The following is a 24,872-nucleotide window of genomic DNA, read 5'->3' as shown; positions in this document are numbered from 1 at the left end:
TTTTTTTTTTAATTAGAATCTTCTTTAGCCTTGTAGTCACCCAGGTTTGTTGTTAGAAACCATGGTGACATTTTTGTGGGGATGATATTGTCAACACAGAAGGAGATGTAGGATGATACAGTCTCCACCTGCTCGCCGATATCCTTGGATGTGGACATACAATTATCCCAACCCGTGCATTCATAGGCATCCCTGAAGTCTATCAGTGCTGTCTGGCATCCACTGCTTGATGATCTTAGTTATTCTACCTGCTGTCCTTATGTCCTATGCACCTACCTGGTGCATAGGTGGGAGCAAGCAGGATGGAGTGGTGGTCAGCAGAGGGTGAGGGGGACAGCTTTGTAAACATCAGGGACGGATCTGAAACATTTCTCAAATGTATTCCACAGACGGGCTTTACGTAACATGCTGCTGGAATCCTTTCAGAGCTTTGTATGGGGAGCAGTGATTGAAATCACCCATGATGAATTTTGGGGCATCAGGGGATGTCATCTGCAAACATTATTGCCATGGACTATGATGTTTGCAGAGGACACAGCAGTGAACAGAAGTATGGCTTCATGCTTAGAAAGAGTACTACAGATGCAGTATTTTCATTGAGAACGCCATTAGAGAAGCATTGAGAAGGCCAGAGGGAGCTCCATTGTGTTTTTGTAGACCTAGAAAAAGCATATGACAGGGTGCCAAGGAGAGGAGCTCTGGTGTTGTATGAGGAAATATGGAGTGGCAGAGAAGTATGTTGGACTGGTGCAGGACATTTATGCTAGCTTTGAGACACTGGTGCGGTGTTATAGGTGTAACAGAGAGGTTTGAGGTGGAGGTGGGACTCCATCAGGGAACAACTCTGACCCCCTTCTTGTTTGAAGGTGATGGACAGGCTGACAGATAAGATTAGACAGGAATCTCCATGGACTGTGATATTTGCAGATGACATTGCTATCTGTAGTGAGAGCAGGGGACAGGTTGAGGAAAATCTAGAGAGGTGGAGGTATGCTCTGGAAAGGAGAAGAATGAAAGTTGTGAATGAGAGGTACCCGGGTGGAATGGTGGGGCTACAGGGAGTGGAGATCAAGACTTTGGAGGATTTCAGGTTCAAGCAGGCCTGAATGGGTGGAAAAAAGTGAGATAGGAGACTCTCTGCCAGAATGAAAGGAAAGGTGTTCAAGGCAGCGGTGAGACATGCGATGCTGTATGGCCTCGACAAAAGACAGGAGGCAGAGCTAGGGGTCGCAGAGATGAAGATGGTAAGTTTCTCTTTGGGAGTCAGCAGGATGGACAGGATCAGGAATGGGTTTATCAGAGGAAGAACGAGTGAGATGTTTTGGAGAGAAGGTCAGAGAAGCCAGACTGAGATGGTTCAGTCATGCACAGAGGAGGGATAGTGAATATATTGGTAGACGGATGCTGGAACTGGAGCTGCCAGGCAGGAGGTCTCGAGGAAGACCAAAGAGAAGATTTATGAACATAGTGAGAGAGAATATGAAGGTAGTTGGTGTGAGAGAGGAGGATACAGAGAATAGGGTTAGATGGAGAAGGTTGATTCGCTGTGGCGACCCCTGAAGGAAATGGCGAAAGTAAAGAAGAAGAAAAAGAAGAAGGGGACATCTGCTCAAATCTGTCAAGCATGGATTTCATAGGCTCTGAGGCTGCGTTGGCTTTTGGGTGGATATAAACCATGATCAGGAAAAGTTGTGGGGATTCTCTAAGGAGATAGAAAGGGTTCAGGGAGACCGCTAGGAGCTCAATGTTTAAGTTGCGGAGCAGCTCCCTGACGACCACTGTCTAACATACTGGGGGTCAACGCAGAGATAGACCCCCCAGTCCCGGTCTCGCCTTATGGGATGACCAAAATCTATATACAGTGAATTATCGTTAATTTTCTAACTTTTTAACCGGTACTTTAAGTCCGGTACTCATGCTTGTGGTTCATGTTGGCCTGGAGTTTGTCCATCTTTCGACAGAGTGAACGCACATTGGCTAATATGACCGAGGGTAGCACTTGGTATTTACCTATTGAGTGCGTTGGCTGTGTTAGCTGGGGCAGCTGACAAAGTCTTTGTTTTTGGTTAGCCTATTGTTAGCCCATCCGAGAAGAATGTCTGTTGCAGCAGGCGGAGAGGTGTAAGAGGAGACGCCCAAGATGAGGAGAAGATGAGGAAAGTGTAAAGATGTTTATATTTAAAGAAAAATCTAGAAAAACTCAGCTGAAAAAAAGTTGAAAATGCTACTCTCTGTGCTGGTGGGTCACATCAAAAGCAGTGACTTGGAACCAGAAGAAATCCAAAAAAAGGAGTCCTATTATTCTGAGGCCATGGAGTGCAATGGGTTCAAGGAGATTTTGGTCCACCAATAGGCGGCTCTGGAGGGCGAGGCAGTGCACTGTCAATACTGCATATATCGAGGATGGTGCGCTGCTGATTACAACTTCAGATGTTTTGTGTTGGTGAAAAGAATACTTTGAAGACCTTCTCAAGCCCGATGACACGTCTGCTGATGAGAAATTAGAGCCGTGGGACTTTGGGTCCTGGCTTCTGCTCATGGTTCATCCATGATGGGTTAAATGCAGTTGTTGTGAAGTGACTGGGCTGAAATTTAGCATCTCCAAATCTGAGACCATGGTCCTAAACTGGAAAAAAGTGGGCTTCTTGGGCTTCTTGTTCATGAGTGAGGGGAAAAATGGCATGGGAGATCTGCACATGGTTCGGTGCAGCATTAGCAGTAATGCGGATTCTGCATTGGTCCATCGTGGTGAAGACGGAACTAAGCCAAAAGGTGAAGTGCTCTATTTACCGGTTAATCTATGTTTCCACCCTCTCCTATAATCATGAGCTGTGGCTAGTGACTGAAAGAACTACATCAAGGATACAAAAATAATTTTCCTACATAGGATGTCTGGGTTCTCCCTGAGAGACAGGGTGAGGAGCTTGGTCACTGAAGAGGGATTACATCCACTGCTGCTCTGCATAGAGAGGAGCCAGATGAGGTGGCTCAGGCATCTGGTCAGGATGCCTCATGGAGGCCTCTGTGGTGAGGTGTTCCAGGCATGTTCCACCAGGAGGAGGGTGTGGGGAAGACCGAGGACATGCTGGAGGGACTATGTCCCTCAAATGGTCTTGGAATTTCCCCTGAAGAGCTAGACCATGTGGCTGAGGACAGAGAGGCTGGGTCTTCCTGCTTTGGCTGCTGTCCCTCTACTCGACCCCCATGAATGAATGGATGGATGTCAAGGTCAAAGCACACTTAACATTTTGTTGTTGGCCTGATGTATAATCTAGTCAAGCAGTGTTTTCATAGCCAATAATTTGATCAATGGCTTCGTTTTCTCTCTTAATAAGCATCAAGCTGAAAGATAAGGCTTGTCGTCCATTTTTCTTGACAGATAAGCACGTTTTGCAATCCAGAATAATACAACAATCTCAAACACTTACCAGTTTCTACCCCATCCACCCCCATGACACTGGGCTATTTTGTCTTTCAAATTTTGTATGGAAAAATTGTTGAACATTTGTTGGGTTTTCAGTGAGTTTCCCGCCAGCATTGTGACCACAAGATGGTGGCAGAGTCATTTCAATGTGTCACGCATGAACTAGTTCAACCCAGCACAGTAGCAAATTGTCCTTTGGTCCCTTAGTCCACAATGGCTACATGGTGTTGTATAACTTCAGCAGACATGACTTCTTTGACTTTTCTTAGCCTATTTTTTAGATCTCCACAAAATGGTGAATAGCTGTAACCTTTCAACATGCCATGTATTAAAAGAAAAAGTAAAAAAAGTAAAAAAGGGAAAACGGGAAAAAAAACATTAGGTATATAGGTGTGTGTGTGTGTTCCTTAGGGCTTATTGCAGTATGTAAGGTTAAAGTGTTCAGGATTGTGCCAAATTTACTGCACTGACCACCATGGGGTAAAAACTGTTTTTCAATCTGTTTTTGCATTGATTGTCCAAAACCGCCTCCTTGAGGACAACAGTTGGAGTCGGTGGTTGGCGGGGTTGTCATGCACTCACAAAAATAAGAAAGATAGTCAACACATTGTTTCTGACATAACAGAGGAGCAGGGTTTTGAATTTGTCTACCTGATATTGATTTGATTTGATGGAAAGTCCTTTTAATAAGTGTTTTTGATAAAAGCATCACATTTTGCATAACTTGGTCCTGGAGAAAAAAAATGTTCTTTTATTGTGACACTTTGAGTATATCTGGTAACTCACCTTAGATCTGCTAGGCTTAAAATTGAATACTTATCACTCTGTAAAATGACAGGCATCCAACTAAAATGTGAAATTTCATTTCTTTACCGAAAACCTAATCATTGGACCTATTGAAGAAAAGAAACCAATGTCTTTCTTGCCTCTATGCATAGCAATCTGTGTCAGCATTAGCACTCAAAGCATTAGCATTAGCACTCATTAGCACACAAAGTATGAGCTTATTTTGCTGGTTGTCCTCATTGTTTAGCAGATATCACCAAATAGCAGACCATTCTGTGATAGTCAGTTCTATTTGCACTGCAATTTTTTTTCTTTTACAAGCACACTCTGTTCAAAGTTTCCTGCATCGAAAAATGACTGTAGATATCATTGAATACAGTAACTGTACCTCAGTGACTTAACTGAATACCCCTGCATATTTTACAATAAAGCCTTGGGTCTTGTGGTTAGATTGAGCCAGGTAGATATTGCAAGTGACATATTACGGGAGCAATGGTCATTGTTAAAAGAAATAACTGAAATGTTGCAATTTTTCCAATCTGTGTTTTAAGGGCAAAACAAGAAGAATTGATTTTGTTGGTCTTTTGTAAGACAGTGGTGAATGCCGTTAGATGTATATATAATATAAGTGTTCAATCAGAATACTCAGCCTAATAATAGAACCTACCTATAAAATCACATACAGATACACACACACACACACACACACACGCACACACACATACACACACACAAAAACAAACAAACACACAAACCGTGTTTGTCATCACTTTCCTGCACTGTGTGGTAAGTGTGTTTTTACAGATAGGTTCTAAAATTTTGTTCACTTTCAGGTTCCCATGGCATAAAACCTGTCCTTGGAGAGAGGCACTGAGAAGCTGACTGCCTCGAATCCCAGCCATCACTTTACCTGAGGGCAACCAAGAAGGATCCAGAAGGAATCATGCCGGCCTTGGCCACGAGCGCTACCCACGAGCCAGGTAGAAAGCCCTCATACCAATCCAAGTTATATTTTTTTGAGAAACAATCATGGATAATACATGAGAAATTATATCCTTATTATCATAATTGATACCTTGATTCCGGTTATCATGGACACATTTTGTGCATAAATATCAACATCTTTTTGCAAAGACTTAATTATAGTTGCATGGTAATTTCCATATAAAAAATCACTCTCATGGAATGAATGTTTTGAATTTGTTGTTCAAAAACAAATACATTTTATTGCATTCAATGCCATGTAATCTGGATAATGTAACAAATTTTTTGACAAAACTTTGTTTCACTCTCTCAACATGCAGTGCTTTCTTGTTTCAATGCCTGTCTTTCTTCAACCTCTCTTTAATATAAAGAGTGTTTGTGGTGAATGTCATCTGACATCATAGTCAGCATAACCACTTCTCAGTCTGGCAGACTGTGCAGCTGCATCATGTCATACAGAAATACAAGGGTCCGTTTATCTGAAGTGCAGGACAGTGCAAGGAATGGAATAAGAAAGGCAATCAGTAATACTTTGTTGAATTAAGAATGAACAATCGACCATGAGCTCAGTCTGCAAATGTGTCAAGATCTGCAAAAATCTGAAATGTCTGAAGATACATCAGACCAAGATGCGCTGCCTAAGGAATTCTATGGTGCAACACACAGTGCCAGTACCCAGTAAGGCATCTGGTGAGACGGAGGAGGATCCAGGCCTGGAGACACCCCGCAGTGCCCAGAGCCTCCACGCACTACCAGCGACACCTCAAAGCAGACCATCAGAACATCGACAGATTTTGTAGCCTGCTGCTAACAAGGAGTCTGAGTGGTGACAATTAGATGAAGATGTTGATTCAACCCTGAAAGTAACAGCAAAAGGTAGTGTGGACCAGAGGCTGAAGACAATGAACACGTTCATCACAACCATCGCATCAGGCAGGTTTGGTATCAAAGAAAAGCAAGCCACCAAGCCTACAACAGCACCAATTCCAAACCGGCATGAGAAAAAGATCTCTCAACTCAGGCAAGAGCTGAGGACAGTGAGGAGCCAGGTTAGGAAGGCAAGTGACAATGAGAAGGAAGCCTTGGCATAACTGAGGGGTGTGGTAAGGGAGAAGCTACTCACCCTCCTTTGGTCAGAGTGGCACAGGAAGAGGGGCAACGAGAGGGCTCGCAAGTACAGTACCTTCATTGCGAACCCTTTTGGATTTGCAAGGAAGCTGCTGGGAGAGAAATGCAGTGGTCAGCTCTCAAGTCCGAAGGAAGACATCAACCGCCACATAAGAAATACATACAGTGATAGCATGAGAGACCAAGACCTCGGCCACTGTGAAGTTCTTGTATGCCCACCTGAACCCCTCACTCTGTTTGACATTAATGCACCTACCCTGAAGGAAGTCAGAGAGATCATCAGAGCTTCCAGGGCGGCATCGGCACCAGGCCCAAGCGGAGTTCCCGACAAGGTCTTCAAACAGTGCCCCCCCCCCCCCCCCCCCCCCGCTGGAACGCCTGTTGAAGATCTTCAGAGCGATCTGGAAAAGAGGGAAGGTACCCCGGCAGTGGAAGTACGCAGATTTCCAAGGGGGAGAACGCAAAATACATTGAGCTGTTGAGATCAATTTCCCTTCTCAGCGTAGAGTGCAAGGCCTTCTTCAAGATCGTTTCCAACCGCCTCATGAGATTTCTGCTGAAGAACACCTACATCGACCCCTCTGTGCAGAAGGGAGGAGTCCCAGGAGTCCCAGGATGTATCTAGCGCACTGGCGTAGCGGCCCAGCTGATTTGTGAAGCGAGAGAGAGCAGGAGTGATCTGGCAGTACTTTTGCTGGACCTTTTCAATGCTTAGGGGTCAATTCCACATAAGCTGATGGAATTTTCCCTTAGCAAATACCATGTCCCAGAAAAGGTGCGCATCTTCATCCTCGACTATTACGACAATTTTAGTCTGAGGGGGTCCTCTGGGGCATTTACAGCCGATTGGCTCCCACTGGAGAAAGGCATTTTCACCAGCTGCACAATTCCGGTGTGCCTGTTCGCCCTTGCCATGAATATACAGTTGAAGTCTGCAGAAGTAGAGTGCCGAGTCCCACTGTCTAGATCTGGTACCCGACAGCCACCAATCAGAGCATTCATGGATGATCTCACGGTAGCCACAACATCTGTGCTCAGATACAGATGGCGCCTGCAAGGTCTGGATTGACTTATCACTTGGGCAAGAATGAGCTTCAAGCCTGAAAAGTCCAGGTCCTTGGTCTTGAGGAAGGGGAACGTGACGCTTCCGATTCAGCCTGGGTGACACCACTATTCCATTCATGTCCGAGAAACCAAGAGCCTCGGAAAGCTCTTCACCAGCGATCAGAAGGACACCGCTGCACGTCGAGCCGCCGGTGCCAATCTCAACCAGTGGCTTTCTGCTGTTGACAAGTCTGGACTGCCCGGGAAACTCAAGGCCTGGATCTATCAGCACAGTGTCCTGCCTCATCTCCTGTGGCCACTGCTGATGTATGAAATCCCAGTTACGACCGTGGAGGGCTTTGAGAGAATGTCCCTCTTGGATTCATAAAGTCTGTCCCTCTGTCTTTCTGTCTAGTCAAAGAACGGGGTGTCATGGGATTTTTTGTGGATCGGATGAAAATGTAGTGAAAATTTACCGTTGTGAGGAGCTCAAGATGAAATAGCAAACAGTGGGGAAAATCTTTTTTCTTGCAGAATGTATGTGTGATGAGTGTGTATATGGATATTATGAAAATTGCTGGAAAAGCAAGTAGCCTATCTGTCTTTCTATTTCAAACAAGTATGCAATGATCACTGTATATTATAAATTTAAATAATGTCATAGTCCAACAAGGAATCCATAGATACTATTAGCTTTTTTGCAACTGTTAGCTGCAGTGCAACTCAAAGAACTAGATTTTTTCCTTTTTCTGAACACGGAGTGAGTATCGATATATGGCTTCGAACTAAGCCATATATTTAGTCCATACTAAGTGCTTCAGTGGGTGATAATTGTACATCAGTTTATTGTCTCCTGCAAACTCAATTGCTGTATTGTTCGTTAACTGTAGTACTTTAATGCCTGTGAAGCTTTCAATCATTCAGGTTATGGATAATGGTTGTCAAATCTTGCAACTGTACTTGAATTTTTTTTGGTTGTTTAATGATTTTTCTACATCTCTTGATTATGGGTGTACAATACTAGCAACAAAAACCTCTGATTGCTCTCTACATCTTTGATGTCCATTGAAGTACAGCATCTGGTTTATGTCACTCTGAAGTTAAGAAACCTCCTAGGGATCTGGTTTATGAGATGATGAGATGAGATGAGAACAACTTTATTTATCCCAAAGAAAATTGTTGTGCCAGAGTTTCAAGTTAAAACATAACAGTAATAGATAATAGTAGAAAGGAGGAAGAATAAGAATACAATGAAATATGCATTGTCTTAACTGTTAACTGTAACTACAAAGATTGATGTCAACCTTTGATGTCAATGATTATGTCAATCATCGGTCAGAAAACATACTGAGGTGAGAGTTGGTATTTATGCTGTTTAGCCCTTTCCCCTGTTGAAAGCTTTAATGTGACCAGTTACAATGTGGAATGGTAGTTATGTTTGAGGGCAATGCATAAAATGGGTCAATTGGATTTGAGATAACAAATAACTTGATTTAAATACTCCCCACCAACAGTGATCAAACAGACTGCTTCACATCTTTTAGACTGGGGTCATGGTAACACTTTTCTTGAAGATCCGCTGTTTTAATTTTTCAGAGTCTACAATATATTATATGTATTCATGTATAACGAATGTTTCAATGATAATCAATAACTCTGAAGAAGTGGAATGGATATCCCTGTGTTATATTTCAGGAATGACTGGACAACAAAGCTAATGTGATTAAGGAGACAGGCAGGAGAGTACTTTGTGTGTTGTCTGGAAGGAAAGTCAATAAGGAGATTTGCTGGTGGAATGAGGAAGCACAAGAGTATCTCGAGAGAAAGGGAGATGAACTAAGAGCGCTCAGAGGAGGCGTGGCGCAGGGGGTACAGCAATTGTCCTTGGAACTGAACATTCCTGGTTTGATTCCTGCCTCCGCCTAGTGTCGAAGTGTTGTTGAGGAAGACACTGAACTCCTAACTGTTCCTGTGGCTGCAATTAACCATTCAGAGAACGAATTTCCTGCAAGGGATTGATAAAGTCTATTAAATTAAATAAATCAGTGGTCAGCTCTAAACCCCCTCTTGTTGGTAGTGGTGATGGGGTTACACAGGAATCTCCGTGGACCATGATGTTTGCAGATGACGTCTGCAAACGTGTTGTGAGAGCAAGGAACAGGTGGAGGAAAATCTAGAGAGGTGGAAGTATGTCCTGGGATCAAGGATGCAATTGATATATGAGGTGTTCATATAAAGTGACGATAGAAACAATGTTGGTTTAAATTTAAATTAAATTTTAAATAAACCACACTTCTCTGTTGGAACTTTAGTGCAAGCAGAAAAAATAACTCCAGAAGGCGGCTTTTCTATCTCAACATGGACTGACTGGAATACTTTCATTCCTTGATTAAAATACTTATTTGGTAGAAGTATTTTTAAAATCTTTGACTGGAATTCCATCTTAAGACACAAATCTCATTTATTATTATCATTTATTATTATACTCTATCAAGTACATACTATTAAGTATGTATATTGTGTATAATGAAATTGTGTTCAGAAGCAGAGAGAGAAGAGGAAAGGCAAGTTTCTGGGACTGAGAGTAGGAACTTTGAATATTGGGACGATGACAGGAAAAGGTAGAGATCGACATGATAAAGAGAAGAAAAGTGGAAATACAGTGTGTCCAAGACACCAGGTGGAAAGGTAGTAAAGCTGGAAGCAAGGGATGATATGACTTCTTCTTCTTCTTCTTGTTCTTCTTCTTTTGGCTTTTCCCTTCTGGGGCCACCACAGCGAATCAACTTACTCCATTTAACCCTATTCTACCCTATTCAAACCCTATTCTAACCCTATTCTCTGTATCCTCCTCTTTCACACCAACTACCTTCATATCTTCTCTCACCACGTCCATATATCTTCTCTTTGGTCTTCCTCGAGACCTCTTGCCTGGCAGCTCCAATTCCAGCATTCGTCAACCAATATATTCACTATCCCTCCTCTGTACATGACCAAACCATCTCAGTCTGGCTTCTCTGACCTTCTCTCCAAAACATCTAACATGTGCTGCTCCTCTGATAGACTCATTCCTGATCCTATCCATCCTGGTCACTCCCAAAGAGAACCTCAACATCTTCATCTCTGCAACCTCTAGTTCTGCCTGCTGTCTTTTGGTCATTATAACAGTTTCTAGGCCATACAGCATCGCTTGTCTCACCACTGTCTTGTACACCTTTCCTTTTATTCTGGTCGATAGTCTTCTATCACATAGTACCCCTGACACTTTTCTCCACCCATTCCAACCTGCTTGGACCTGTTGCTCTGGACTGTTGACCCCAAGTACCTGAAACCCTCCAGCTTCTTGATCTCCACTCCCTGTAGCCTCACTGTTCCAGCCGAGTTCCTCTCATTCACACACATATATTCTGTCTTGCTGCGACTAACTGTCATTCCTCTCCTTTCCAGAGCATACCTTTACCTCTCTAGATTGTCCTCTACCTGCTGTCTGCTCTCACTACAGATCACAATGTCATCCGCAAACATCATGGTCTATGAGGATTCCTGTCTAACCTCATCTGTCAGCCTGTCCATCACCACTGCAAACAAGACGGGTCTCAGAGCTGATCCCTGATGGAGTCTAACCTCCACCTTGAACTTCTCTGTTACCCCCTATAGCACAACGTACCACTGTGTCACAGCTAGCATACATGTCCTGCAGCACTTTAACATACTTCTCTGCCACTCCAGACTTCCTCATACAATACCAGAGCTCCTCTCTTGGCACCCTGTCATATGCTTTTTGTAGGTCTACAAAAACGCAATGCAGCTCCCTCTGGCCTTCTCTGTACTTTTCTATTAGCATTCTCAACGCAAATACTGCATCTGTAGTACTCTTCCAAGGTATGAAGCCGTACTGCTGTTCACAAATGCTGACTTCTGCTCTCAGTCTAGTTTCCACTACTCTTTCCCATAACTTCATTGTATGGCTCATCAACTTTATTCCTCTATAGTTGCCACAATTCTGCACATCCCCTTTATTCTTAAAAATAGGCACCATTACACTTGTTCTCCATTCTTCAGGCATCTTCTCACTCTCTAAGATCCTGTTGAATAATCTAGTCAGAAAATCAACCGCTGCCTCTCCTAGACACTTCCACACCTCCACAGGTATATCATCAGGACCAACTGCTTTTCCACTCTTCACCATCTTCAATGCCTTCCTCACTTCACTTTTACTAATTTGTGCTACTTTGTGGTCTACAATAGTCACCTCTTCTACCCTTGCCTCTCTTTCATTTTTCACATTCATCAGCTCTTCAAAGTACTCTTTCCATCTTCCCATCACTCTTCCAGCATGTCTCAATACATTTGCCTCTCTATCCTTAATCACCCAGACCTGTTGTACATCCTTTCCATCTTTATGTCTCTGTTTCGTCAACCTGTATAGATCATTCTCACCCTCCTTACTATCCAACCGAGCATACAAGTCATCGTACGCCCTTTGTTTTGCCTTTGCTACCTCTATCTTTACCTTTCGCCGCATCTCCCTGAACTCCTGTCTGTTCTCTTCAGTCCTCTCAGTGTCCCACTTCTTCTTTGCTAACCGCTTTCTCTGTATATACTCCTGCACTTCCTCATTCCACCACCAAGTCTCCTTATCTATTTTCCTTCCAGATGACACACCAAGTACTCTTCTACCTGTCTCCCTGATAACACAAGCTGTAGTTGTCCAATCATCAGGAAGCTCACCCTGACCACCCAGAGCCTTTCTCAACTCCTCCCTGAAAACCATGCAACACTCTTCCCTTTTCAGCTTCCACCATTTTGTCCTCTGCTCTGCCTTTGTCCTCTTCATCTTCCTTGTCATCAGAGTCATCCTACAAACCACCATCCTATACTGTCTGGCTATACTCTCACCTACAACTACTTTGCAGTCACTGATCTCTTTCAGGTTGCCTTGCTATACAAGATGTAGTCTACCTGGTTGCTCCGACCTCCTCTCTTATAAGTTACCCTATGTTCCTGTTTTTTCTGGAAAAAGGTGTTTACTACAGCCATTTCCATCCTTTTTGCAATATTCTGCAGTATTCTTTGGGAATATTCTGCATCACTGCATCTCACACATTCCAGAACTTCTCCTTCTCTTCAGATTCACATCCCACCTGCGGGGCATAGCCACAAAGAACATCGAGCATCACACCTTCAATTTCCAGTTTCAGACTCAGAAGTCTATCAGACATTCTTTTCACCTCTAGGACGTTCCTAACAAACTCGTCCTTCAAGATAACTCCTACTCCATTTTTCTTCTTGTCAGTACCATAATAATACAACTTAAAGCCTGCTCCTAAGCTTCTAGCCTTACTACCTTTCCACGTGGTCTTCTGGACACACAGTATATCCACCCTCCTTCTCTGCGTCATGTCGACCAACTCTCTACCTTTTCCTGTCATAGCCCCAATATTCAAAGTCCCTACTCTTAGCCACAGGTTCTTTCCTTTCCCCTTCTCTCTCTGCTTCCACGCACTCCTCCTCTTCTTCTTGTTCTTGTTCTTCGACCCACAGTAGCCCAATTTCCATTAGTACCCTGTAGGTCATCAGTACCAATGGCAGTCATTGTTAACCCGGCCCACGACCGATCCCGTATGATATGGTTATGGTTGACTCGCATGTTTGGTTTTGGCAAAAGTTTTACGCCGGATGCCCTTCCTGACGCACATTTCCTTTATTTCAGAGTTTGACTTATTGCACCCTGCTGTCATATAGGATTCACATTTGTTTAAATTCATGCCAGTTTTATCTGTGATCTTTGATTCATATATTCATAATCGTTCCCATACAGTACTTTTATTTTACTCTTCTTTTTTCCAGGTCTATATGAGCTGCTGGCAGCTCTGCCGTACCAGCTGCAGCCCCATGCTAGCCAGTCTGAGGACTATACCTTCCTGCAAGACATGTTTGGACAGACGAGACTCCATTTCCTTTTCAAAGTAAGAAAATCTAAGGTTCCATCAACATTTAGCTGGACTCCCATTGATATACAGCTTGGGCTTCGAAGCCAGTCTCCTTGAGAGGGGTTGTACTGTTTTTCAATCTGAGGTTCAGGGCAGGTATGGCCATAGTTATTGCCCCTCACTTTGGTACCTGTACATTGGGCTTCTAAATGGCAGATGAGAGGGTAGCCTCCCCTCGCCTTCAATCGGGGGCATGGTCTCTGACTTTTGTTTGCGGCTGTGCATCGAACAGCAGGGCATGACTGTGGGGAGCCCCCCCCCCCCATCTGGATTCTTGTATTGTTGTAGTCCCCCATTGCCACCATTCCCAAAGACAGTTGCACTTCTCACTGTACTGTATATATTTCCCAAGCAAGACTTTTTTTTTGCTGCTGCTGCTTTATTGCGAGTCATTGCTAAGTTAAAGTTTCTTTTTCTTTTAACTGACTGTCAATCCTGATTCAATTACCATGTTCCTCTAAGCCTGTACGCTTGATGCAGTTAAATTTCACTGATGTTGTGCTGTATGTAGAACTGAATGTGACAATGGGGCTCTTTCTTTCTTCTTCTATCCTCCCCTTAAAGTTGTATGCTTCATTTTGTATGCTGTTTTGATTTCACTCTCAGACAGCCAAGGCAATTTATTCCCACTCTCTGAACACTTGTTTTTCTCATTTAGTATGAATCTAGAAAGTGCTAGATTCTTGCCAGCGCTGCGCTCGCCTCTTTCACCACATGCTGAAATTGTCAGACCTGTCTAGACCGTCTGTTATATTACTGCATGCCTCTACCATTAGAGTAGGAGCGGTCTTTACATAGGGTCCCTATAATATAGTCCCTCTATTCTAACCCTGTGCATAAACCCTGCAGAAACTGCACAAGACAGCAAAAAATTTGAATGATGGGAACCGCGAGTTGTTAGCTATTAAACTGGTCCCAGTGGAATGGCACTACCGGCTAGAAGGAGCAGCTCCCCCTTGTTGTTCTCTCAGATCCCAACAATTTAGAACATCTAAGTCCTCCAAGCATCTCAATCCCAGCCAAGCCTGTTGGGATTTGTTTTTTGCCTGGGTTGATTTCGCCATTCTCTACCACCCAGGGGCAAGAACAGCAAGGCTGGCGCCCTATCCTGCCTACATTGTAGTCCTGGAAACGGTCTGTCCTGATCCCATAATTGCTCCCCATGCTGTAGTCACTCCCATCCAGTGGGTCTTAAAGAAGGAACTAGCGCAAGCCGATACTGAGGACGAAGAACACACCCATGGTTTCATACATGCTCATGCCACTCTTGGGATGGGGCACCCCAGTGTGCATTGCACCCAAGACAGTCGCCTGCCACGCATGCATGCATTAAACTCTTCTGAAAGTGAATGTATATTTTTTTCTATCTTTTAATTTTCTCAATCTGCTGATTGAGAGATGTGCCAATATTTGTTCATCGTTCCCTGTTCCCTGTTCCCTGTTCATCTTTTTTCAGGTCTCTCAGTGAGGGATGCATGATTTCTCCTGCATGATTTTTTCGACATTTGTGTACCAAACTTCATCCAAGTAAAAACAGATTCCAGGTCCCCTCCCCTTCCTCATTAGCTTTTAATTGCGGATAAGTGGCAGAAAATTGATGGATGAGTTATTGTTATTATAAAATTAACACTTGTTGAAGGCATGATTTTGAATGGATCAGCTGTGCCCAAATATAGAATTTATTGCTCTGCTTTTAAACGCAGTCGGGATGTTTTTCATATTATAATGTTCTGTTAAAAGCTTTCAAGTTCTCATACTAACGAGATCAGACAATGACTGAAACTTTGGGTCCGCCTTTATACTCCGGCCTGATTATCGAGATTGTTCCCTGGTGCGGCGTGGTCACCAGGTGCGGAGGATAATTGCTGTGCCGCTTGCCCGGGGACCTGATGAGTCGTGACAGTACCCCCCCCCCCCCCCAGCTTCCTCCTCCTTGGACGAGGGTGCACGGTGGTGGGGACGACCACGGGGACGACCACGGGGACGGCCACGGGGACGCGGAGCCGGTTGCCCTGGATGGGTGCTATGAAACTCCTCCAATAGCCCTGGGTCCAGGATGTCCTTGCGCCGGACCCAGGAGCGTTCCTCTGTCCCGTACCCCTCCCAGTCGACCAGGTACTCCAGTTGACCCCGGCGGCGTCGAGATTGGAGTATCTGGCGGACTGCGTAGATGGAACCCTCATCCAGGAGGGGGGCGGTTGAGGAGGCACAGCAACCCCAGGGTCTGCAGCTCAAGAAGAGTCAGATGAATGGCACAGTTTTAACAGGGACACATGAAATACTGGGTGAATTTTTTATTCTGGTGGGAGCTGTAGGCGAAAGGTAACTGGATTGATCTGGTGGGAGATCCTGAAAGGACCGATGTATTTCGGCCTGAGTTTTTTTGCAGGGGTGTTTCATTCGGAGGTCCCGCGTTGAGAGCCACACCTTCTGCCCCATGGCATAAGGGGGTGCCTGTGATTGGTGGGCATCCGCATAGCGGCGGCGGCGGCCTAGAGCTTCTTGCAAGTGCCGGTGGGCTCTGGCCCACACTCTCTCGCTCTCCCTGAACCACTGATCGACAGCCGGGACTTCCAAGGATTCTCCTGTCCAAAGAAACAGGGGTGGTTGGTAGCCGAGCATGCACTGGAAAGGGGTTAACCCGGTGGTTGGCTGCTGGAGGGAATTCTGGGCATACTCTGCTCAGGGAAGGAATTGACTCCAAAACCCCAGGTGGGCGCTGTGACTTCTCCTGATGTCCATTTAACACTGTTGACTATCCCAGCTCAGCTTAGTGTGTCTGACTCGACCCACCTTCTGCATGCCCTCCTAGACTCCGGCTCGGCAGGGAACTTCATCTCCGCTGCGCTCTGCCGACAGCTACAAATTCCCCGGATCCCATGTTCCCCCTCCTTCATTTTACGATCAGTGATGGGAAAACCTCTATCTCCCAGGCGAGTCAACCCACAGACCTCCTCCCTTCAGCTTAGAATAGGGGTTCTACATGTTGAGAACATTTCGTTTCATGTTCTGGAAGGGTCACAGATGGATCTGGTGTTAGGCAGACCTTGGTTGATAGCGCATGAACCTACTATTTCCTGGGCCACTGGGACTGTGCGATAGATCTTCTTCCAGGCCCTCCCCTACCAAATGGAAAGATCTACCCCCTCTCTCTCCAAGAGCGCACGGCCATGGAGACCTATGTAGAGGAATCCCTGCGCCAGGGCTATATCCGACCATCAAAGTCCCCTGCTGCCTTGCCATTCTTCTACATCACAAAGAAGGATGGAGGATTAAGGCCCTGTGTGGACTACCGGATCCTGAACCAAGCCACCGTCAAGTTCCGATATCCTCTATCTTTGGTGCCGGCAGCCTTGGAGTCCCCCCGGGGTCCAAAATATTCACCAAACTGGACCTCCGTAGCGCCTACAACCTGGTGCGCATCAGAAGAGGGGATGAGTGGAAGACGGCTTTCATAACCCCCTCTGGTCACTGGGAATACCAGGTCATGCCATATGGCCAACCCAATGCCCCTTCCGTGTTCCAAGGCTTCATGAACGAAATGGAGAAATCTTCTCCAGTCTTGGGGTTTTTGTGTCTGAAGATGAAGTGCAGCTTGTAGTCCTCGCCACACTTGTCAGGTCCAAACATGATGGTGTACGGAGTTTTGTCCACAAACTGGTTCAGGTCCAGCTCTGGGGTCTGGGTCAGCAGCTTGACGTAGGCACCGCCACTGTCAATGCCAGACTGGAAGTTCACCTTGTACTGGATAATGAGTGGCTTGGTGTCAAAGACGAAGGGCCGCAGCAGCTGAGCAGAGATGGCGTGATGTTTGGCTCTGGACTTCAGGACCAGACCTTTGTCACCAGGCAGCTTGCTGTCCTTCATCTCTTCCACCTCCCATTTACCATCATGCTTGGCAATCTCCTCGTCGGCATCATCCTTCTTGGCGCTGGATAGGACCCACCCGTCCAGTGTCCCCTGGTCGAAGGAGTCTATGCGTCTGCGTCTCTCAGTGGTTGATAATTGGAGGGCATCCACCTCCATGGCCTCTTCTTCTCGCTCTTGCTGACTCCAGGATGGCCCTGTGGCCGTGGTAGACCTTCTAGGGCCAGAGAAACAGGCCTCTCTCCGGTGCGATACTCGGGTGGCCAGCTAGATGAACCTCTCCAACCCCATGGTTGCAAGGAGGTGTTCAGGCCTTGTCGAAACTTAATAATAATAATAATAATACATGGGATTTTTATAGCGCTTTTCATGACACTCAAAGACGCTTCACAAGTAAAAAAAACAGAGGGAACAGAACATACACAGAATTATTGGGAAGAAGTCCAAATTGGAGAGTGTGGCGATGAGCGCCAGTCCAGGGACAAGCTGGAGGGGCTTCGCCGGTGTGCAGCTGAGTGTCGTGCTGCTGTGAGGAGGCAAGTGTTGGAGCTGGATGTCGGAGATGGATTTTTGGTGGAGGGAGAGATGGTGGAGCAGGAGGAGCGAGAAGATTTTGGCCGATGGAAATGCCGTCTTGCAAGGCGCCATCGGGATCCGGAGTTTCGAGAGGCTAGCTAACAAACCAGCATGCTCAGGCCACCGTCGAGATCCAGAGTTTCGAAAGGCTAGCCGGCTAGCTAGCCAGCCAGCCAGCCTGCTCAGGTCACCGTCGGGATCTGGAGTTTTGAGAGGCTAGCTAGCGAACCAGCCTGCTCAGGTCGGCAAGCTAGTTTGGTAGCTTGCTGGAGATTGTCCAGGTGAGCCTTTGTCTTTGGTTTGGTTGATTGGTAGGAGAGCGGGAAGCGGCAGCCAAATGCGCCAGCGTCCTCCCGCCCACCATCTTGCCAAAAAAAAAAAACTTGGCAAGAAGGGCTGGCTCATTCCATCCACTGGCGGCTGCTAGCGTCCAGAACTGTAGGGCGTACTCTGCGATGGACCCTTTCCCCTGTCGGAGGTTGAAAAGTTGGGCCTGAAGGGAGGAATCCCCATCAGGAAGGCTGAAGACTTCTTGGAAGTGCTCCATGAAGCTCTGCGCCATCGCTGTCACCGTGCCTGGGGTATTCCATATCGCTCCCGCCCACTGGAGTGCCTTACCCGACAGGAGGGAGATGATGTAGGCAATTTTGGACCTTTCAGTGGGGAACCGAGTGGGCTGCATCTCAAACATCAGAGAGCATTGCAACAGAAAGCCCTTACAATTTTCTGGGGAGCCAGAGTAGGTGGCCGGGCTAGCCATCGGGGAAGCATGGATGACCTGAGGGGTTGTGGAAGAGCAAGTGGGCTCCATACCAGGTCTGATCTTCTGTTGTGGATGGTTCCCAGGAGGACAGACACAGGTACGTAGGATTGCAGGTAGTTTAATGGGTTTTCAGTCCAGGATGTTCTACACAAGTGTCGTTTAAGACCACCTGGTCACCAGGTGCGGAGGATAATTGCTGTGCCGCTTGCCTGGGGACCTGATGACACAAGTAGACAGAGGCAGTGAATGGAGCAGTTTTTATCAGCTTGCATAAACTTAGTCTTTGCTATTTCAGTGTAATTCTCCTTTCAACCAGTTCATATTTCTATATATGTGATAGCTGACTTTTAAGTCCAATTACAAATGAATGTGTACTTAATGCACACATTTGCAATGTGGGTCACATACAATGATAATGAATGTAGCATTTTTATTTCTTTGAATCATAACTATAAACTGAGAAGGAGCTTCATATATTGCCAAAACTCTAATACCAGTGATTATACCTAGTTTATATTTCAAGGGAAACAGGTATCAAATCATTGTCTAGCATCGAGAAAAATGCACTTGTTCACAAATTAATCCTCTTCTCCTCCTTTCGGCTCTTCCCCTCAGGGGTAGCTACATCGAGTCAACCTTCTCCATCGAACCCGATTATCTGTATGCTCCTCTCTCACACCAACTAACATCATATCCTCTCGCACTACATCCATAAATCTTCTCTTTGGTCTTGATGTAGACCTCCTGCCAGGCAGCTCCAATTCCAGCATTGTCTAACAATCACTATCCCTCCTCTGTACATGAGCAAACCATCTCAGTCTGGCTTCTTTGACCTTCTCTCCAAAAAATGTAAATATTCATAAAAATAAAAAATGTAAAATGTACTGTCCCTCTGGTGGACTCATTCCTGATCCTATCCAGCCTTGTCAGTCCAAAAGAGAACATCAAAATCTTCATCTCTGCAACCTCCAGCCCTGCCTCCTGTCTTTTCATCATTGTCACTGTTTATAGACCATACAAAATCGCTGGTCTCATCACTGTCTTGTACACCTTTCCTTTCATTCTGGCTGATAGTCTTCTATCGCATACTACCCCTGACACTTTTCTCCACCCATTTCAACTTGCTTAAACCCATTTCTCTACCTCTTTTCCACACTCTCCGTTGCTTTGGACTGTTGACCCTAAGTACTTGAAATCCTCCAACTTCTTGATCTCCTCTCAGTGTAGCCCTACTGTTCCACCTGAGTTCCTCTCAATTAACACACACATAATCTGTCTTGCTGTGACTACCCTTCATTCCTGTTCTTTCCGGAGCATACCTCTATTTCTCCAGATTTTCCTCAGTCTGTTCTCTGATCTCACTGCAGATCACTATGCCATCTGCAAACATCATGGTCCATGGAGATTCCAGTCTAACCCCATCTGTCAGCCTGTGCATTACACCTGCAAACAAGAAGGGCTTCAGAGTTGATACTTGTTGAAGTCCCACTTCGATGATCTTGAACTTCTCTGTCACACCTTAAGCACACCTCACCACTGTCTCACAGCTAGCATACATATCCAGACACCAGTCTAACATACTTCCCTGCTACTCCAGACGTCCTCATACAATACCTGAGTTCCTCTCTTGGCACCCTGTCGTATGTTTTTTTTTTTTTTTTAGGTCTACAAAAGTGCAGTTCAGCTTCCTCAGACCTTCTCTGTACTCTATTGGTATTCTCAAAGGAAATACTGCATCTGTAGTACTCTTTCTAGGCATTAGCCCATACTGCTGTTCACAAATGCTGACTTCTGCTCTCAGTCTAGTTTGCACTACTCTCCCATAACTTCATTGTATGGCTCATCAACTTTATCCCTCTATAGTTGCCACAATTCTGCACATCCCCTTTATTCTTAAAAATAGGCACCATCACACTTGGTCTCCATTCTTCAGGCGTCTTCTCTCTCTCTAAGATCCTGTTGAATAATCTAGTCAGAAAATCAACCGCTGCCTCTCCTAGACACTTCCACACCTCCACAGGTATATCATCAGGACCAACTGCTTTTCCACTCTTCACCATCTTCAATGCCTTCCTCACTTCACTTTTACTAATTTGTGCTACTTTGTGGTCTACAATAGTCCCCTCTTCTACCCTTGCCTCTCTTTCATTTTTCACATTCATCAGCTCTTCAAAGTACCCTTTCCATCTTCCCATCACTCTTCTAGCATCTGTCAATACATTTCCCTCTCTGTCCTTAATAACCCAGACCAGTTGTACATCCTTTCCATCTTTATGTCTCTGTTTCGTCAACCTGTATAGATCATTCTCACCCTCCTTACTATCCAACCGAGCATACAAGTCATCGTACGCCCTTTGTTTTGCCTTTGCTACCTCTATCTTTACCTTTTGCCGCATCTCCCTGAACCCCTGTCTGTTCTCTTCAGTCCTCTCAGTATCCCACTTCTTCTTTGCTAACCGCTTTCTCTGTATGTACTCCTGCACTTCCTCATTCCACCACCAAGTCTCCTTATCTACTTTCCTGCCAGATGACACACCAAGTACTCTTCTACCTGTCTCCCTGATAACACTAGTTGTAGTTGTCCAATCATCAGGAAGCTCACCCTGACCACCCAGAGCCTTTCTCAACTCCTCCCTGAAAACCATGCAACACTCTTCCCTTTTCAGCTTCCACCACTTTGTCCTCTGCTCTGCCTTTGTCCTCTTCATCTTCCTTGTCACCAGAGTCTTCCTACAAACCACCATCCTATGCAGTCTGGCTACACTCTCACCTCCAACTACTTTGCAGACACTGATCTCTTTCAGGTTACCTTGTATAAAGAAGATGTAGTCTACCTGGTTGCTCCTACCTCCGCTCTTATAAGTTACCCTATGTTCCTGTTTTTTCTGGAAAAAGGTGTTCACTACAGCCATTTCCATCCTTTTTGCAAAATCTACCACCATCTGTCCCTCTGCATTCCTATCCTGGATACCAAATCTGCCCATCACTTCTTCATCCCCTCTATTGCCTTCACCAACATTTCCAGTGAAGTCTGCACCAATTATCACTCATTCCAGAACTTCTCCTTCTCTTCAGATTCACATCCCACCTGTGGGGCTTAGCCACTAACAAGATAGAACATCACACCTTAAATTTCCAGTTTCAGACTCATAAGTCTATCTGACATTCTTTTCACCTCTAGGACGTTCCAAACAAACTCGTCCTTTAAGATAACTCCTACTCCATTTCTCTTCTTGTCAGTACCATGAAAGTACAACTTAAAGCCTGCTCCTAAGCTTCTAGCCTTACTACCTTTCCATGTGGTCTTCTGGACACACAGTATGTCCACCTTCCTTCTCTGCATCATGCTGACCAACTCTCTACCTTTTCCTGTCATAGTCCCAATATTCAAAGTCCCTACTCTCAGTCCCAGGCTCTTTCCTTTCCTCCTCTCTCTGCTTCGGAACACGCACTCCTCCTCTTCTTCTTGTTCTTGTTCTTCGACCCACAGTAGCCCAATTTCCATTAGTACCCTGTAGGTCATCAGTACCAATAGCGGTCTTTGTTAACCCGGTCTGCGACCGATCCGGTATGGTATAGTTTTGGTTGACTCGCAAGTTTGGTTTTGGCAAAAGTTTTAAGCCGGATGCCCTTCCTGACGCAACCCTCAGCATTTATCCGGGCTTGGGACCGGCACAGGGAGGCACTGCTCCGTGCACCCCCAAGGCAGGCTTAGAGAGACATGGGCCAGTGCTGCCCTGAGGCTGCATTCCTCTTGAGCACATCCCCATATTCTTAAAAATGGACACCATCACACTTCTCCATTCCTCAGGCATCCTCTCACTCTCTAAGATCCTGTTAAATAATCTAATCACATAATCTAGTCAGGTTTACTGCTGCCTCTCCGAGACACTTCCATACCTCCACAGATATTTCATCAAGACCAACTGCCTTTCCATGCCTCAATGCCTTCCTCACTTCACTTTTACTAATCTGTGCTACTTTGTGGTCTACAAGAGTCTCCTCTTCTACAGTTCCCCCTCTCTCATTCTCCTCATTCATCAGCTCTTCAAAGTACACTTTCCATCTTCCCATTACTATTCTATCATCTGTCAATTCATTTCCCTCTCTATTCTTAATCACCCAGACCTGCTGTACAAGCTCCACCTCTGTCTATCTGTTTTGCCAACCTGTATACCGTAATTTCCGGCCTATTGAGCGCACCTCAATATTAGCCACCCTGTCTAGCTGATCGCTATCTTAGGCTTCCTCCTCGCACTAAATCCGTCAAAGTCCTTCTTTCGTGTCGCAGTTGAATGGACTCAGAATTTCCCAGTCATTTCATTGGTTGAATGTGACAAGGATAAACGTTTTCGCGGTGTGAAGCTCGTTAGCCCCCCCCCCAAATAATCCATAAATTACCTGCATTGTTGTTCAATTGAAAAAAGTTGCGGCTTATCGTCCGGAAATTACGGTAAATCTGTCTCTCCCTCCTCACTGTCCAACAAACCACCATCCTATGCTGTCTGGCTACGCTCTCACCTACAACTACTTTGCAGTCACAGATCTCTTTCAGGTTACCTCATCTATGCAAGACGCAATTTACCTGCGTTCTCCTACCTCCGCTCTTATAAGTTACCCTATGTTCCTGTCTTTTCTTGAAAATGGGATTCACTAACACCATTTCCATCCTTTTTGCAAAGTCTACCACCATCTGTCCCTCTGAGTCCCTATACTGGCTACCAAACCTACCCATTATTTCTTCATCACCCTTATTGCCTGCCCCAACATGTCCATTGAAGTCTGCACCAATTACCACCCTCTCAACTCTGGGGATAATCTGCATCATGTAACTCATTTCAGAACTTCTCCTCTAACTTGTATCCCACCTGTGGGACATAGCCACTAACAACATCGTGCATCACACCTACAATTTCTAGTTTCAGACTCACAAATCCATCTGACATTCTTTTCACCTCCAGAAAATTCCTAACAAACTCCTTCTTTAATGTAATTCCTACTCATTTCTCCTCCTGTCATTACCATGATAGTACAACTTAAAGCCTGCTTCTAGCCATCCTACCTTTCCACCCGGTGTCCTGGATACACAGTATATCCACTTTCCTTCTCTACATCATGTCAAACAACTCTCTACCTTTTCCTGTGATCATCCCAATATTCAAGGTCCCTACTATCAGTCCTAGACTCTTGCCTTTCCTCTTCTCTCTCTGCTTCTGAACACCTCTCTCTCTATCTGAACACACCTTTCTCCTCCCCTCCGTCAACCCAAAGAAGTCAAATTTTTGCTGCTAACCTTTAGGTTATTGGCACCATCGGCGGCCTCAACCGATCTGTTATGAGATTCTTAGGTTTGATTTGCATATTTGGTTTTTGTAAAAGTTTTATGCCAGATGCCCTTCCTGACCTAGCCCTCTGCATTTATCCGGGCTTAGGACCGGCTCAGGAAGGCACTGGTCTGTGCCCCATCTGAGGCTGGTTCAGAGAGATACTGGCCTGTGTCCCCCTGAGGCTGCGTTACCGACACACACTCACCTAAAAAAAATAAATGGACAAACAAATACTATTATTCTTGTTTGGTAAAAAGAGATCAATCCAAAGGGAGATAACAAGCTGTAGTGCTCATGCAAAAAATGTGCTCCAGGTTATTGTAAAGGGTCAAAAAGAATCACATGGATCCCTACTTTACTCCTTGCACCAACAGCATGATTGTTACAGGTTGAATGCCCAAGTGGTCAGTTATTTGTCTAAAGCTCGCATTAACAATTTAGCTGTGTTTTTCTTGACAGGTATTAAGATACATTTCTCATGTTGCCTGCTTCATAAGGATCACATAATTCTGAATACAGACTATGAAGCACAGGGAATTCACACAATGCACATATATTTTCCACTTCACATACTTGATGACGCGCATCAGCACAAATTTGTTCATAACCGGGGCATCCTAATTTGAAGGATTATGAATGTGTTTGTGGTTTTTGGCTCACTGGAGTGATTTTGGGTTCTTTTGTACGTGCACTTGCATTTTCAGGTTAGTTTCTCATTCTATGCCTTTTACCCAAATGAGTAGATGTATAAAAAGGAAATGAAACAATGCATATCTATCACGCATTGAATTGCGATCTTTACATGCAGAGTGGCAATTTTTTCGCATATATGTAGTTGTATTGTAACCTTACTTAATCTATATGCGTGTATATTTTTGGTAATATGACAACTGAAACCTTGTTTTCCAGACAGTATTACTTAGATTAGGGGTACCATCGGTTTTTTGCCTTCCGATCTTCTTCTAAAATGACCACATCAA

General features: G+C 45.1%; 1 protein-coding gene across 9 annotated transcripts in view; it reads left to right on the top strand.

Annotated features, from left to right (window-relative positions):
- Nucleotides 1-24,872, top strand: part of mpp7a (MAGUK p55 scaffold protein 7a) — a 155,609-nt gene that overhangs the window by 31,861 nt on the left and 98,876 nt on the right. For all 9 annotated transcript variants that reach the window (XM_086151601.1, XM_086151604.1, XM_086151602.1 and 6 more), the window contains exons 2-3: nucleotides 5,044-5,190; nucleotides 13,217-13,335. In XM_086151601.1, coding sequence (XP_086007727.1) covers nucleotides 5,154-5,190; nucleotides 13,217-13,335 — 156 coding nt within the window. In that variant the 5' untranslated portion in view covers nucleotides 5,044-5,153. The remainder of the gene's footprint in view (nucleotides 1-5,043; nucleotides 5,191-13,216; nucleotides 13,336-24,872) is intronic.

Source organism: Fistularia commersonii, chromosome 8 (assembly GCF_037954325.1).
Source record: "Fistularia commersonii isolate RoL2024-O1a breed Wild chromosome 8, RoL_Fcom_v1.0, whole genome shotgun sequence".
NCBI classification, from domain to species: Eukaryota; Metazoa; Chordata; class Actinopteri; order Syngnathiformes; family Fistulariidae; genus Fistularia; species Fistularia commersonii.
This window is presented reverse-complemented; position numbering and strand designations above follow the sequence as displayed.